We start from the raw sequence: 18,068 nt of genomic DNA on the forward strand, positions 1-18,068 counted from the left end.
ACGGTTCGCGAGAAAAGTAAATAATATAATTCAATTTAATCATACATTCTACTGAAGGTTTTGCGTCCCATGATCTCCATACCCATTCATCTCGGTGTAATACTTTACGAACCCTTCTTTTAACACATGACAACCCATATATCAGAATAAACAGGAGACCTTACCGAACACAAAGGTGTAAAGCAGTCCCCTGTACAGTTAGCCGTTCCAGAGTAATCCAGTTTTGAATTTGCAGTAAAGTTCGACATACATGGATGTCTCCAAATTTGGGCTTTAAGTTTTACAATGTGTTTAAATTGTTCCACATGATTTCATAACGGGCCAAATACAAAATAAATGTTACAAATATCGCCTATATATTGATAAATCAGAGGACAGCTGACTAAGAGTTTGTAAAAGTAGCCTCAATGATCACAAAATGCTAAGCATGCATCTAGGCTATTTGAGTTTCTTAAAGCTGAGCTGTGCTTAAATTGTTCAATACATGATTTCATAACAGGCCAAATATAAAATAAATGTTCTATATAGCCTAGATATCTGTAAATATTAGATAGTCAGATGATTTACAGTTCTATGTAATATGTCATGTTTTCATTTCATGTTTTTGTAATGTTTCATACAGTGATGCAGGTCTACTGCAGTGAATAGGCTAAATACAACTTTGATCATTTTTATAGCCTACTACTAATAGTTAACTTTGGCCTTGGTGCCCTGACATGTGGCCTTTGTGCCCCCCACCAAATATGCCCAACTGAAGGCCAAGTGGCCTTGCCCCCAGAATGGTGAAATTCCAAGCCTGCACATGACATAACCATCTTAGTTCTACTACTGTCTGTGGCCACAGGTGACAAAATGTACCATAAATGTCCCCCACCCACTCACCCTCCTTTACCCTCCCTTCTGAATCATCCAGCTCATTTTCTTATAGAACTCAGACACATTTCACATTTCACAATCACATTTAGTAAGCCTGGATTATTTTGTTTCTATTCTGTTTGCTTTAAAGTTTTCCCACTTTATCATAGAAATACTTTGCTTGCTTTACTTTTTTTGTCTCTTTTTCTCACTTTAGTCTCACCTTGGGAAGGACATCCCTATGCATGCACCTCTCTCTCTCTCTCTCTCTCTCTCTCTCACACACACACACACACTCTCACACACACACACACACACACACATACAGACACACACACACACACACACACACACACCACACACACACACACACACACACACACAGCCTACATACACACAGGGTGCAATTTGGGGGAAAAACAGAGGGGATGATTTTGAATAAGTTTGTAACCCCCCAAAAAAAAAAAAAAAAAAAAAAATGAACGAACAATTCATAGCCTAGTAATTGTTATGGCTAACAATAACCTATATCAATTTTGCCATCTTTGTAACATTTACCTTTAGTTTAGTTTTAGTTTACCGTTGTGTATGACTTTAAACAGCAAGTGTGCTGCAACAGCAAGTTCGGTATGATAATCAGCTCCTCTAAGCTTAGGGTACGTTTTGACAAGCATATAAATTTACCTTGTTCTTGCCCATCTGAGATTACTCCTCTACCTTTGCTGCCTCCATCCTTTTTGTTTTTGTTGTGTAAAAAAATGTTGTATATGATTACATTAAAGTCTTGAGTTAGTGAATTGGCTTTGTTTGTTTGTTGGTTACCTACAAACCTTACACATTAAATGTGCAACATGTTTGTAATCGCTGCGTACGTGCATTCTCTCTCATGCAGATTTGCTTCCGTAGCCAAGTGCGTAATATTGCAAAAGTTGAAAAAATAAATGTGTTTACTATAAAGAAAATAAATAGCCTACTGTCATACTGGCTACAGTGCAGTGAAGAGTTTAGAGAGTGAAGTTATGATAGGGCAACTAGGAGTGTTATGAAAATAATTTACAAACCAGAACATGGGCCATGACCATGAAGTCTCTATTTCTTGCAGCTGTTAAAAAACACCCGCTAGATAGTTTAAATAGCCACCAAGATTCGCTTTTGCAGTAGGCTACGTCCACTAGGCCTACTGGCTGATTTATCAGTGGTTTCTCATTCGTCCTTCACAAAATACAGGTAGTTCGGTAGAGAGCCATTGAATAAGCGATGCCAAGCAATTTCTAATATGTAACACTTTTTGTGACATTCAGCAAATATCTCCTGACATAATGTAAGTCGCTTCGGACAATATGTTCTAGCCTACTCTACGTGGAGTGGTCCTCCATCGCAGCTGCATCAGTTATCTGATTTTGAAGGTTCTAAAATATGACGATATGCTGCACTGTATCCTTCTCGTTTTCTTTCATTTGTCCAACTAACTTTTCTATTGAAACTCGCCATTTATGATTGGTTACACAGTCGACATTCTGAAATGTCCTGCATGATCAAGGCCAAATTAGCCAGTCATCACGCAGCCACTGTCAGCAGCACGAGTGCTGACAGTGACAGTGTGTTTCTGATGTCAGAGGAAAATAATTAAGCAGAGGGGAGGATATCAAGAGAGGGGGGGTAACCCCCAAAAATCACACCCTGCATACACAGACACACACACACACTTTTCATATGATCAAACCCACAAATACATGTTTTGTGTGCTGGCTGTACCTCTTCATCTCTGCCCCATCCACTGCTTGGAGCATACAAAGCCACCCCCCTCCCCCACATTGGACTTTCAGACCATATCACTGTTATGCTAATGCCTGCATACAGACAAAGGGTAAAAGCGAACAAACCGGTTCGTAAGCAGGTAAAAGTGTGGCCTGAGGGAGCCTCCGATGCTCTTCAAGACTGCTTTGACACAACAGACTGGGAAATGTTTAAGCAGGCAGCCACTTACAACAACCGGACAGACATAGAGGAGTATACAGACACTGTAACCTCTTACATCACCAAGTGCATCGATGATGTGACCCACACAAAGACATCATCATCACTGGGCTAACTGGAAGCCATGGCTGACAGGGGATGTCCTCAGGCTGCTGAGGGCCAGAGACAAAGCCTACAGAGCTGGGGATGAAGCTGGCATGAAAACAGCGAGAGCCAACCTGTCCCGTGGCATCAAGGAAGCAAAAAGGAATACACTCACAAGATAACCACCCACTTCAAAGACAGCAGGAACTCACAAAGCCTATGGCAGGGCATTCAGGCCCTCACGGACTACAAGCCAAGCCCACAGAGCTGTGAGAGCAACATCCCTCTGCTCAACAACCTGAACCGCTTCTTTGCTCGCTTTGAAGCACAAAACAGCACCTGCCCACAGAAGACCCATCCCCCCTCTACATGAGCAGCCCCCCTGTGCCTCTCTGCCCGACAGCGTGAAGAGGACACTTGCTGCTATCAACACCCGTAAGGCAACAGGTCCAGACAACATCCCAGGACGGCTGAAGGACTGCGCGGGGAGCTTAAGGATGTCTTCACAGACATCTTTAACACTTCCCTGAAGCAAGCCATCGTCCCATCATGTTTCAAAGCTGCCACCATCATACCTGTGCCAAGAAAACTGCTCCATCCTGCTTCAATGACTGCCGCCTGTGGCACTGACACCCATCATCATGAAGTGCTTTGAGCGCGCTTGTCATGTCACATATCAAAGCCATTCTCCCCACCCTGGACCCCTTCCAGTTTGCATACCGAGCCAAGCGGGTCCACAGAGGATGCAATCTGCTCTGCCCTCCACCCAGCCCTCACCCACCTGGAAAAAAAAGAGACTCATATGTGAGATTGCTGTTTATAGACTTCAGTTCTGCATTCAACACCATAATACCACAACAACTCATCTGCAAACTTGACAAACTGGGACTCAGTACCTACCTCTGCAACTGGCTACTGGACTTCCTCTGTCAGAGGCCCCAAGTAGTGCGTGTTGGCAACAATACCTCAAGCAGCATCACACTGAGCACAGGGGCCCCCCAGGCCTGGGTGCTCAGTCCGCTGCTCTTCACCCTGCTGACGATGACTGCACTGCAACCTACAGCAACAATCACATAGTGAAATTTGCTGACGACCCAATCTCTGGTGGGTCTCATCACCAAGGGCTGACGAGACTCAATACAGGTTGGAGGTCGACCATCTGACCACGCGGGTGCAGGGACAACAACCTCCTGCTGAACGCCAGCAAGACCAAAGAGATTGTTGTTGACTTCGGAGAGGTCACACCCAACACCTGCCACTGACCATCGGCGGTGCTGTGGTGGAGAGAGCGAGCAGCACCAAATTCCTGGGGGTGCACATCAGTGAAGACCTCTCCTGGACCACCAACACTGCATCACTGGCTTAGAGAGAGCTCAGCGCCGCCTGTACTTCCTCTCTGAAAACTCAGGCGCAGCAAGTGCTCCACCAGCCATCATGACCACATTCTACCGAGGGCACCATTGAGAGCATCCTCTCCAGCTGTATCAGCTGTGTGGGGGGGCAGCTGCACTGAATACAACAGGAAAGCCCTGCAGCGCATAGTGAACACAGCTGGAAGGATCATTGGTGCTTCACTCCCCTCCCTGAAGGACATTTACACCACCCACCTCACCCAGAAGGCGACCAAAATTGTGAGTGATGCAAGTCACCCCGCCACAATCTGTTTGATCTACTGCCCTCTGGGAAGAGGTACAGAAGCCTGCGCCCCCACTACCAGACTCACCAACAGCTTCATACACCAAGCTGTAAGGGATGCTGAACTCTCTCCCTCCTCTCCCCTCCACCCTCAGCTACATAACATCCTGGACATTGGACCCACAATGGCCGCCTGCACTACTCCACCTGCACACTTGAACACTTGCACACTTGTACACTTTACAACTTGGTGTTGTTGTCCTGAAAACACAACACTTCTGCTGCTCTTACATAACTTGCACCACTATGCCACTTTCTTTATTACTTGGGTCAAACAGTATTTTATAGTATTTTACAGTATTTGCACTAGTATTTTATTGACTGTCTATGCACAATTTGGACAAAATTTTGCTGCTCTTATTTTTTCATTATTATATGTGCCCTCTTATTTACTTATTTACTTACTTTTTTTTGTTTACTTGAATGTTATGTTTGTCTCATGGACTTAAAATTGGTCAAATATGTCTTGTCTTCACCGTGGGATAGTGAGAAACGTAATTTCGATCTCTTTGTATGTCTGGAACATGTGAAGAAATTGACAATAAAGCTGACTTTGACTTTGACTTTGACTTTGACTTTGACTTTGACTACATTTCCAACACCCTGCGTATTCCTCAATCACCATAGTCTTTGCTGCCCAGACATGCTATAATCTCAGTTTCATTTAGATAAAGGATTGTCTGTTAATTGGTTGAACATGAATGAATGGACACAGTGTTTCTTTCTGTTAAGATAAATGTAAAATATTTCGAAGAGGCCATTTTGAGGAGAGCTGGGCGAGATGATACAATGTGTTGCTCTGAGCACATCTTGTTCTGTATCCTTCACCTTTACAATGACACTTACTTTTGAAAAGACAAAACATTCTCTTACATTCTACGTACACTCTCTCTAAGGAGAACAAATGAAGCAAATCGTTTTTAATTTTATAATTTCAATATTTCAAAGGAAATGATTCCTACAGTCCTCACTCATATTCATTTTAAATTATGTATTACTTTGTCAATAATCTATCGAACGTCACTTAGACGTCACAGTAATTGCCAGAAAGAAAGGAAGGACCTAATCTGAAGGACCTAATCTATAGCACTTATTTTCTGCAGAGCTAAAAGGATACTTCCTGAAAGCCAACATACCATGTCGCCGCCTTTGACGTTGGAGCAGCGCTTGAGCCCTGGGTGAACACTCCCATCCTGGCACATGGCAGTGAAGGAGAGCTGAAGGTCCTCTGTGTCCCCCAGAACCTCCAGGTCAATCTCAGAGCGCAGCTCCTGCATTGACACCAATTGTAAACACACACACACACACACACACACACACACACACACACACACACACACACATATACACAAAATGATCTTCCTAGCCAACATTTATACATATATTCAAGCACACAAACATACCCAATTCTTATACATGGCAATAATCATGCATGCAAACAGCATACAAACAGTTCATTCATTTTCTTACACACCATGCCATGACAAAAGATGCACTCACCTCACCAGACATACATAACCAAATCTGTTTTTGTACATTTTCTCTTTTTAAAGATGAACTTTGCATTCAAATGAAGTCATAAAGATTGGAATAACTGTGAAATGGATATTTCCCCTTTCTAACCATTTGCATTCACATTCTCTTTCCCTTAGTAGTCTGCGGTGTGCAGGGCGCAGCCATGTGAAGGGAAAAGAGGAAGCAGTCACAGTGTAAGGCAGTATCACACCACTGAGTCCGTCCACGCCACACAGTAGATCAATCACTGCAGTGTTCACTTTTGCTCCACCACCATTGCACACACTTAACACACCTTGTCAGTCCATACCATACCACATGCTCTTTTGTTTTTACATTTCTGTGAGTGATTTTTATGTCTGTGAGATTTATGTGTGTATGTGTGTTTGTTTGTTTTTGTTTTTCTTTTTGTTTGAAATCTTTGTTTGTTTGTTTGATCTATCTATCTATCTATCTATCTATCTATATATATATATATATATATATATATATATCCATGTGGCTCCATTCATATTTCCTTAAACCAGTCAACCAGTGTCATAGCAGAAAAGGATTCATAGCTGCTAATTTAATTCAATAATATGATTAATACAGTATATGTAACTTTGTACACTTGTACTAACGTTGTACAAGCATTTCAGTGAGATTTGCTATGAACACGTCACTATCTGTAATTTGAAATCCATTTTAATACATGATTTCAGTAGGCTTATAGTTAGCCACTACTGTTATGGTTGTAGCATGATCAGACATTTGAAATGAGATTTGCAGCGTGCAGCAAAGCAAAACTAAGTAATGGTGACACCTAACAGGCTGTGTGGCACATGAGGGATCATGTTTGGTCAGATGCACCGGAAAGAAGGATATCATGTGTCGACACATAATAATAAGCTCAACATACAGCATGTATTCAGTGTCTGCATTCTCCGTTCTGCATGCTGATGAACTGCATGTGTTCAGCAAGCAGACAAGAGAAGGCAAACACTGATTCACATCTGAAAGCTTTGAGACATTATCCTGGAAGGGTGCACATCAGAAACACACACACACGCGCATACTCCACACATAGTTACACATATTCTTTTTTATTCTCTCTCTTTGTGTCACAGAGACAAACACTTTTTTGTTTACAGAAAAGTACAGGGCTTGTGAACAAAGTGTGGAAAGATAATCAAATAGAGACAAAGAGAGAGAGAGCGAGAGAGCGAGAGAGAAATTACAGAAATAGAAGGCAAGACAGAGGATAGGACATGTTTGGACTTGCTGCTCCACCACTAAGATGGAGCCCATGAGGATGGGGTTGTGTAAAGAGAGGAGGTAAAAGAGAGATTGGGGCGGAGGAGAAGTGGTGAGGCCTAGAGCTAGGTCACCAGAAACACACACACACACACACACACACATAGACACACTTTCAAATTGCCCTTGCAGTGTGTGTACTAATGTGCTTGCCTATTTTTTTTTGTCTAGTTTCATGTCAAATATGTTCATACAATGCAGATCATTTTACACCAATGTATGGAGAGACACACACACACACATAGTACACAAAGTAACACACAAAAATACACACAAACACACATTAAGAGTAATGAGCTCTTACCTTATAAGCTGTCATGATAAGTTCCTGGATGTTCCTGGAATCGTCTTCCAGTTTGCCAACTGTGGCACCAGGTATGAGATTTGCGTAATGCTGAAAACACACACACACACACACACACACACACACACACACACACACACACACACACACACACACACATGCACACACACACAATACAGAGGTGATCTCAGAGTTCCACCTGTCTTTGGAGAGGGTCCACTGTACCATGGCTAGAACATTAACTGCATTGTTTTTGCTTTGCTAAAGTTGGAACCGGCAATGGAAGCTTGTGTGAACTTGTCCTATAGCAGAGCTATTTAGATGTGAATCCAGTGAATCATGGAATCTACCCTCAGCGAAATCATGGAATCTACCCTCAGCGAAACATGCCGATATTGTTTCCTCCAACAAGGCTCTCACATTTCAGGAAACACATCTTATCAAAGCCAAAAGAACACACATACATACATAACACATAAAGGTGAGCAGGTGCAGAAAGGTGTTGTTCTCACCTCATAGTTTTGTTTGACTTTGTCAGTCACTGCAAATATAAGCAGGATGTTATTCTCCACCACTTTCTCTATTAGTTGCCCCAAGGTAGGGTACTCCTGAATGAGCCAAAAGCAAAACAGACATTTTTCAGCATAACCTGGCACGCCAAAGAGTAATTCACAACTCAGTGAAAGGTTTTGAAAGCAATTCCACAGCAAAACAACAAGACGGAATTGTATAGCATTCATTCAGTATCAGGGATACTATCCTAGTGATAGTATACTGTAATCAGGGATATATGCATTTATGTCCACTTGATACCAGTACAGGTTTCAAATGCACTAATACATTCCCCTTTGCTTCAAAATTACCATTCATTTTCTTACACAAGTTATGAGTTACAGGGCAGCAGACTTCACCTTACCAGCTGAGCTGCCATGGAGTACTCATTGTTGCTGTCCAAGTGGCACTGGCCATCGTTAGGGAGAACGATGCCAGCCATTTTGCTGTCCATCCCAAAGTGGGAGTCATCGTCGCTGACAAACACCAGCAAACGCATGGAGTCATTCCTCCAGCCGATTTTATCCTCAAAACGAAAGCAAATGCACTTAATTTGCATATGCCCATATGTCAGTGTATTATATATATATATTATAATAATTATCCTTATAGGCTAATATATAATATATAATATGACACTGCCACATGGCTAAAGGTTGTAAGACAATGTGGTATAAACATGGAATCAAAAAAAGAAGCGTTTTCATCTTTTTTTTGACATTTTTATGAAAAATGGCATGTCCAAAATTATTCATTCCCTTTTTATATAATCAGTGGAAACATCTTTATTTGCATTCAAAGCTCTCAAAATGGTCCTTATAATACCTACCGCACCTTTTCAGCAGCAATCCGGGTTTTGAGGCATTATTTGCCATCACTCTGGCCTTGTGCTCACTTTTTTGACGGATTGAGGTCTGAACTCTGGCTGGGCCACTCTATGTGCTGGGCCACTCTTAAATGTTGACATTGTTCTCTGTTAACCATTTCTTGCCTTGTATGGCTGTATGTTTTGGATCATTGTATGATTGCAAAAACAAATATTTACACTGATTATTTAAAAAGGGTATGAATCATTTTGGACATGCCATTTTTCATAAAAATGAAGAAAAGATGAAAACGCTTCTTTTTTCGATTCCATCTTTCTACCACATTGTCTTACAACCTTGTGGTGCCATGTGGCAGTGTCATTTTCAGTCAGAACAATCATATTGGTCAAGACAAAATCAACATTAAATCAATATTTGCCAAGGGTATGAATATTTTGTTTTTTTATATATATATATATATATATATATATATATATATATATATATATATATATATATATATATATATATACATACATAGGTTGTTATAGTGTAGGGTACTAATGCAAATGCCACATCTGTCTGTTTGTCTATCTATCTATTCTATTCTGTCATTGTGCTTACCCCACAAACTGTTGCCTGCATGATGGCATCAAAGCCACATTCTGGCAGGTCAATGTTAGCAGATACTTGTTGCTTGGAGACAATCTCACTGAACCTCTGTGTGCTGCTGGTCAGAGACAGAACATGCCTGTAACCGAAGACTGGAAGACATGTGTGATCTATACCCCTGGAAGAAAGAGGCAGAGATAAAGAGAGATAGAGAGTAAAAGAGAGAGCAAGAAAAAATCAAGACAGGAGTCAATCCAGTTTTTTAGCTTGAAAATGACACATGCAATGAAAGTAAGCACAACCTTGCCCATACCATTGCTTGATTAAAATTAAAGGAATATCAAATGCTTTGATTTATATTTGCACAAATAGTTCCTATAGCTCAATTCTTTGAGCAAAGTGCAAACAACAGCCACATACTGATTACAAATATGAATCTGTACGTTTAGGTGAAATGCAAAATGATTAAATGCAATTTGCTGTTTTTTGTAAGCAGAATATGTACCAGCAGGGATTCTCCAGTTCCTCTTTGGTTATTTTGATGAAGGGTAGCACAGGTTTTTCTACAAAGGACCCAAAGCCTAGCCTGAATTTACTGGTCAGCTTGGCCATTGCCTTGGAGAGAGTGGACCCTAGGTTCTTGATCATTTTCAAGTCATCGTACATGGATGCGGAGAGGTCCATGAGGTAGTAGAGGTCCACTGGGTAGTCCTCCGTTTGCTGGACTTTGATTTGAAGTGTTATGCTACTGTCTGAAAACAACATAGAAAAATGAACGTATCTTAACAAAGAATTTACACATAAATATCACATGATTACAAATCACTGAGTTATATCAAACAAAAAAGTGCATGTAGGCCTTACAAGTAGTTGTAGTTTAGGTAACATTTACATAACATAACATCAGTTTAAATGATTTAACTAATTATGCAACAAATAACTTATACCAATTGTACTGGATATAGGCTCACGTGTGGGTTAACCTACCTGGCCGCAGCTTAACTGATATCCTTTGAGGTGCTATCTGCGTAAGGTTTGCATCGTCGGCTTTTCCTAAGGCGTCATTCAGCTGAACCTCCATGCTAGAGACTGGGAACTCCACAAAGCTGCTCAAGCATCCCTTCTGTTGGAGAGCATCTGCAGTGTCGCATCGCTCGCTCACTGAGAACATTTCTGTGAAGTTCTGTAAAGTTGAATGCGCTTTGATTGTTAACCTTGTTTACCATGAAGCCTACATATTTTACACGCGTAAAACACGTGTGCAACAGTTTTGCACTACCTCTTGCGTGCACCAAGCACACTGGGGGCCCAGCTGAAGACAACGGTCACAAGTCACTGCGCTCCCAACTGAACACGTCCCTAGACCAGAAAGCGACACATGCAAGACAGTCGTGGTCAGGACGTGGTTTCTCAGTCTCGCAACTACAGTTTCTCACGAACAAGCGAACCAAAAAAAAACCGATAGATCAGATGACATGTCATGTATATTTAACCAACGTTTTCACATAACTCGAGCGCGTCAAAACATGTTGAGAAATAAGCATATAGAATATTTTTACAATAGCTATCTTTCATTGAGATGTTTAAAAAACAAAATCTGGGAGACACAATTATGTTGTGGTATAGATGTCAGTTTGAATCCTTAGGTAACACATTAATGTAAGCTAGTGGTTGCTTTTATCTTACCTTCGACAGTTCGGTGGCAGTACTGTAGAATAAAGCCAAGAAAAACCAGTGCAATACCCATTAGTCCTTACGGTTTCAGCTGCGAGGGAAAATAGGTGAGAAAAACAATATTCTTCTTAGTCTTCTTACATCCACTATTATGGATAGCTACTCTAAATGGTTCTAACTTAACCTTGGTGGTATGGAGCCAACTGTCTCCCGTTGAATGCAACGCAAGAGTCTACCTTCTTCTGACATACTTACCTGCCCAACCTTTTATGTTCACTTCCGGACAGGTGAGAGCATGAGTCTAGAATGCGTTTTCGTGGTAAGGTGCACACAAAGGGTGGAGTGAGAACTTCTGTATGCATACAGGCTAAGCGTGTGTCATAGCCTACCTTCAATAGAAGTATATAAATTGCAAAATGTTTATGTCCATAAAGTAATGCCAAGCTGAATGTTCTCCAAACCTTTACTTTTTACCTTAACTAAAATGACGCATGTTTCAATCAATCTGATTGGCCCTTATCATGTAACTTAACATTCAACTTGTACCTAGCTGTCGTTACTCACGTCGTTTAAATTAAAATGACTGTGAATAAATCCACTCTAATTGGACTATGTTGTATTAGGCTGTAGGTTACCATAAGCAATATATAATATATGGTATGCAACATAGGGTCAACAAATACTGATGGAACTACTGTCCTTGAATCGATTTCAAATAAATATCAGGCCTTATTATTATCGTTTCGATAAGACAATATACTGTGACACACGAGCTCACACACGCGCACGCATGCACTCTCACACACACACACACACACACACACACACCACATACACTCATGTATGTAGTGTGTAGGCTTCCCAGTTATTTGATTTTTTCAAAGTGTATAGGTAAAAAGTAGCCTATACTACATTACTGTGCACTATAAGTATATCACACCAGTCTTCTATTTTGAATGGAAGAGATTAATTTCTTAGATATTATTATGACCAACGCTAAGAAGCTAGCGAGAAGTGATCATATAATGATTAATCAAAGGTTTTTTTTTTTTTTTTTTCATCATCTACTTCCTGAATTTTTTTGGTCAACGATACCCAGGACACCAAAACACCGGTGCACATGAAATTTGGTGGGTATGTAGCCCCACTAGACTTTTCTGGAAAATTTTCGTTTTAGATCCCGGGGAGCCCTCCCCGCTGGGCCCCGAACCGCAAAAAGCAGTTTTTTTCTAAATAACTACCTGAACCGTGGCACTGAGGATGAAGAATCTTTTATGGTATGTTGGTCTCAAGGGCCCACATCAACCTGGCCCATAATCACTCATTTGTGATTTGCACCCCCGGTAAAAAATAAAAATGCAATATTATTCTGCTTTATTAAGCTATCTTCAGTTAAGATGTTCAGAACTGCACCAAATTTTATGTGTATGATTGACCTGGCATTTTCTGGGGATATGCCAAGTTTAAGTAGAATTTCATCCATGGGGGTCTAAAAAAAAAATGAGGTTATGTGTACATTTAGTGACTGTACACTCATTGGCCTGTAGATGGCGGTGCACATATACACATGCACACACAAACAGGCACCCACATACTATCGGTATTAGAATGGCGATACATAATTACAAATTCAGTAGGATTAAAAGAAAGCCAAATATTCATCATCATCATCATGGCTGCATTTCCAGTATTGGCGATAAGTAGTCGTTTGTCCACTAGATGGCGCATCGTTGCAGTGAGACGTAATTTTGTTGGAAGTTAAAGGAGAATTCCGGTGTGATATTGACCTAAAGTGTGTTGAAACATGATACCGAGTGTGAACGTTTGTCTCATAGCCCATCTCGGCTTGTCCCCTGCTCTCAAAATCTGGCTAGTTAGCCGATGCTACCAACAGCTTTTTCAATGGTGGTTAGCCATCATCGGACTAAACCATGCAAATAAATCACTGTTTTACACCATTTACGAGGCTCAATGTATCTCCACACTTCATTGGTAGACTTCCGAGGGCCCTGACATTTAAAACGAGACATTGAGAACTTTGAAAAAGCACTGTTTACTTACAAGACGATTTATACAGACAGTATCTTCATGAAGTTTAGCGTTTGCAGCCATCTCCTTTTCTATTCACCTTTTCAGCACCAGTAGGCTACTTTCTGTGCAGCCGCACACACACACTCAGGCATGCCAAACAAGCATACACAAAAGTTTCAAGAGTGGGGGATGGAATAAAATATGGAGACAAATTGAAGTGTGATTTATTTTCGCGGAACGGATGTACAGGACTGAGCGGCGGTCATATTTTGCATCTAGTTTATTTATTTATTTGTACTAGTACATCTAGTTTATTTATTTATTTATTTATTTATTTATTTTATAATGTCTTAATTTGTCATATGTCATACTCAATGCCATTTATGGAGAAGCTACTGAAAAACATTGTATTACACTTCTAAAGGTAATAAGTGATAAAAGCACACTATTGTTTTACATACAGAAGGATAAAACCATAATATGACGCATATCAAGCTAACAGGTGCGTCTGAGCGAGTGTGACAGGGGTGACCACGCCTGCCTGCATAGACCGTGAGTCAATATGTCTCCTTCAACAGCCTCGGGGAAACTGAAGGTCCCTGTTAATGGTTAACACCAAGGAACCTACATGAAGTCTTACAAGTCTTAAAATCAGTTTTAAGTGACTGGAACAAATGTAATGATTAACATCAGAAGTAATGTTAGCTGATGTCAGTGACACTTTGAAAACATGCAAATGTTTAAGTGGCACAGTGTTTTATAATGATTCCATATCATTTACACATACAATGCAGTGTAAGCAATTTTTTTTTTCATATTCATTTCTGACATGAAGGTTTGTCTTGGATTTCTCTCAAAAACAGAGAAAAAAAGAGAGAGGGAGAGACTACACACTGATAGATAGACATTGGACAGACATATTATGCATAAAGATAGACAGACAGAGAGAAAATGTGAGACTGAGAGAGAAAATAAAAAAAAGAAAACAGGTGAATGAGAGAAAGAAAGGAAAGATGAAGGGGTGAGTGAATCCAGCTGGCTTATCAGGAACAGGTGGTATGTTGTAGCAGCTGTGGCATCCGATTCCTGCATTATAAGTGATTCCTCAGGAGCATGTATACGCATAGGAAATCTGGGATGGGGGGGGGGGTATTATCCCATCACTAAAATAGACTTTGCTGCCCACCCCTGAATATCAGACAGGTGCAATCTTCCCCTGGTCAAATTCCACCATGTGCTATTGTTTATTAAATCCCATTCATCATGATCATTATGATCCACACCTCAGCTCTCTCTTTCTACTCTGTCCTTTATTGCATCTTTTTTGTTCTTCCTTTCCTCTTGGATTCTCCAACACCCATGACATCTCCCTTGCCTGTGTTTTTCTTTCTATCATTCCTCTCTTCTGCCTCTGGGAACTCATGTTCTCCCCTATCCATTCTCTCAATCAGCTTCTAGTCAGTAGGGTGTATTACCTGAAGCCCAGTAAAGACTGACTAACAGAGCCACTGCCATGTCTTTCATGGACACATTTCTTACTCTTTCATTCATATTGTGAAGGGTGAATGTCTTAGTCTACGCACTGAATGAATGTGCATTCCGGCCACAGACAAGCAGCCAAATACAGTCAGCTTTCACTAGAGGCTGCTGGGAAAGGTCCACAGCTGTACGCTTTGGGTTGTATGTCTCTGTCCAGATGTCCATTAAGCATTACATCACTTTATATGTGTGTGTTGTGTGTGTGTGTTGTGTGTGTGTGTGTGTGTGTGTGTGTGTGTGTGTGTGTGTGTGTGTATGTGCTTCCATGTGAAATTCATTTCCTCTTCCACAAGATGTACGTATTCTGACACTGAAAACAGTTTATTTTCTCCATCTACTGGGGATCCCTTGCATAATTTCTACCACACACACACACACACACACACACACACACACACACACACACACACACACACACACACACACACAGACACACACACAGACAAACATAAATCTTTGAATTAAGCCAGATGCTCTACCATGTGCACTGGTGAATTATGCTGCTTACTTTTTCTCACACAGCTATTCACACACAATCCTGCTAGAACAGTGTCGCCACGACAGCTCTAACCTTTGAGCTGACTTGCATGATCTCTGAGATGCTAGGCTGCTGAACATACACGTACACACACTTACACACACACACTCACCGGCAGAGCCCTCCTTCGATACCATGCTGTCCCTGCCGCTGCTCGCCGTGTTGTGATCAAAAAACAAAGACGCTCCCTCCTCCACCACCACTACCACCACCTCCCTCTTCAGTTCCCCCAGCACACCGCTCCACACCAACAGAAAAGTAGAAGCCTGTCAGTTCTCCGCTGTCCCCTCGTCTCTAAGCCCTGGGCGTAGTAGCGTGTTTGTCCATTGGAGTAACAGTAGACCTGATGTAGCACACGACTTTATGAAGCATGACAGACACACACACAAAGAGACACACAGGGCTCTCGTTGTGTGTGTGTGTGTGTGTGTGTCTTTCTTTCTCCAGCCCAGAGTTCGCCCACCACCGGCCGCACAGCCTCCCCCCCTTCTCTCTCTGTCTACTTGCCGGGCTGGGCTTTGAATGATGGCAGCAACTGTTGGCGCTCTGCCCAAGTCCCGGTGCCCCCTTCATTACTGACAGAGAGAGAGAAAGAGGACGAGAGGGAGGGATTGAGATAGAGTGGGAGGGGTAGAGAGAGATAGGGAGGAAAAGATTGAGAGAGTGAGAGAGTGTGTGTGATAGAGAGGCCATTGTCGAGATTGACAGGCCAAGTGTGCTTGTGCGTAGTAGCGTAGGAGAGCGTCTGTGTTGCTGTTGCTATGGACATGTGGAAGCGCAAGACATGAGGAAGTGATAGACAGTCTGGCCTACATGTTATATTGCATCAGGTGCTAAGGGAAATTTTGTATGTGTGTGTATGTGCTTGTGTCACTTCTCATGTAATGGTTGGTTTAGATGACGTTTTCTGTCTTTCACGTCATTCAAATACTGAAAATCTGTGACATTTCTACTGCCATCTCCCCTCCTGGCTAATGCTTCAATAATGTAGGAGTGTGTGAGGGAGTAAGTGACAGCTTGGCAACACTTTCTTTATGAATTGTCATGCCAATAAAGCTTTTTGAATTGAATTGACAGAGAGAGGGAGAGAGAGAGAGAGAGAGAGAGAGGCAGACACAAAAAATCATGGTTACCCAAGAAGCAATGGGTATGTGGTCACTACAGGAAATGTAGAGTCAGAGGTACACTTCCTTCTATACTGTGATAAGAGACCAAAAGAGTAAGACCCCAAAGAGACCAATGTTTTGACAAATGTAGTCAAATCATCCCAAATGTCATAATCACATTGGAAGAGCAGAAGCAACTCACAGTACTCTTAGGAGAGGATTCCCAAACACCTGCCAATCAGCAGCAAGCGATGTCTCTTCACATCTCCTGTTTATTTGACTTGTTTTGTGTGTGTTGTATGTGTACAAACAATGCTCATTGCTTTTCTGACAAATTAAAATGTTTGTATGTGTGCATGAACGTGTGTGTGCGTGTGCTTGTTTGTGTGTGTGTGTGTGTGTGTGTGTGTGTGTGTGTGTGTGTCCATAGGTTTGCTTATATTTTTCATCACACATACTGTTCTTGATTTCTATGTGATTTTATGTTCTGATGTTTACTTAATGTAAAGTGTATACCTTGTGAATGGTCATGCCAACAAAGCTTTTTTAAATTGAATTGAATTGAATTGAATTGAATTGAACTGAGAGAGAGTAAACACAGCCATATGATATTATATGTATCTTGTAGTACAAATATGTGTCAGTCAGCCTACAGAAGGCTAGTCTCACTGCTAACCCATATGTCAATGTATATCTGTCTTCCCAGGTGAGGGCTCAGCTGCAGCTCACCGGCTAACTGCAGTTCTCAGATCCGTATGACTAACCCCAGTCTTGTGACTCTTTGATTCTCAGTACAAAAGTGACATTTCTCGGGTGGCGGAGGGGGGACATCCACTGCAGCCACGGGGAACTGAAGAGGCATTGTTTGAGGAAGTGCCTGCTTGAATTCCACTCGAAATGAATAAGCAGCCCACCCAGCCACCCCCTGTCCTCTTTCCAGATGCCCGCTCAGATTTGGGTCCTAAGATCCTCTGACTCCACCACTTCCCACCACCACCACTGCACTGCCCTGCACCCCCCATCCTTCTCTTCTCCAGCCCAGGCTGTGCCCACCCTGACCTTGACTCTCCCAGTGGGACTCAAGCCATGTGTCCCACTCAGCTGTGACTTAGACAGAGACAGAGATAAAGAGAGAGATAAAGAGTGATAGAGAGAGACAGACAGTCATACACTTACAAAAATTACAATGTGACTTCACTGGAAGGTCACTGGAAATAGATATGCGTGTGGGTCTGCCTGATGGATGTGGCATATGTCTATCAGTGTGTGCATGTATATTTTCTTTTTTTTCTTTCTTTCTTTTTTCTTTCTGACATTATTTCTTTCTTTCATCTATGTTATTCTTGTTCAGCTTGCTCCCATACAGTATCAATCCATTGGCAGCAGTTGTTATGATTAATGCCAACTATCTTAAGTTGAAGGTGAACTTTAACAAAAGACAGAAAACAATGCCTGTTTGTATTGTAGGTATTTGGATTGCAGTT

The 18,068-nt window shown here is 41.6% G+C and overlaps 1 protein-coding gene across 4 annotated transcripts in view; it reads right to left on the reverse strand.

Moving 5' to 3' along the window:
- Nucleotides 1–16,000, reverse strand: part of itgb6 (integrin, beta 6) — a 43,987-nt gene extending 27,987 nt beyond the window's left edge. The window contains exons 1-10 of one of the 4 annotated variants that reach the window (XM_048234553.1): nucleotides 15,591–16,000; nucleotides 11,383–11,461; nucleotides 10,976–11,055; nucleotides 10,684–10,879; nucleotides 10,202–10,448; nucleotides 9,709–9,874; nucleotides 8,643–8,804; nucleotides 8,239–8,334; nucleotides 7,727–7,816; nucleotides 5,748–5,882 (exon numbers count right to left, since the gene is read on the reverse strand). In XM_048234553.1, coding sequence (XP_048090510.1) covers nucleotides 5,748–5,882; nucleotides 7,727–7,816; nucleotides 8,239–8,334; nucleotides 8,643–8,804; nucleotides 9,709–9,874; nucleotides 10,202–10,448; nucleotides 10,684–10,879; nucleotides 10,976–11,055; nucleotides 11,383–11,443 — 1,233 coding nt within the window. In that variant the 5' untranslated portion in view covers nucleotides 11,444–11,461; nucleotides 15,591–16,000. The other 3 variants (XM_048234555.1, XM_048234554.1, XR_007192472.1) reach the window with 3 other exon arrangements.
- Between the last annotated feature and the right edge of the window lie 2,068 nt (nucleotides 16,001–18,068).

The sequence above is a fragment of the Alosa alosa genome, chromosome 23 (assembly GCF_017589495.1).
Source record: "Alosa alosa isolate M-15738 ecotype Scorff River chromosome 23, AALO_Geno_1.1, whole genome shotgun sequence".
NCBI classification, from domain to species: domain Eukaryota; kingdom Metazoa; phylum Chordata; class Actinopteri; order Clupeiformes; family Clupeidae; genus Alosa; species Alosa alosa.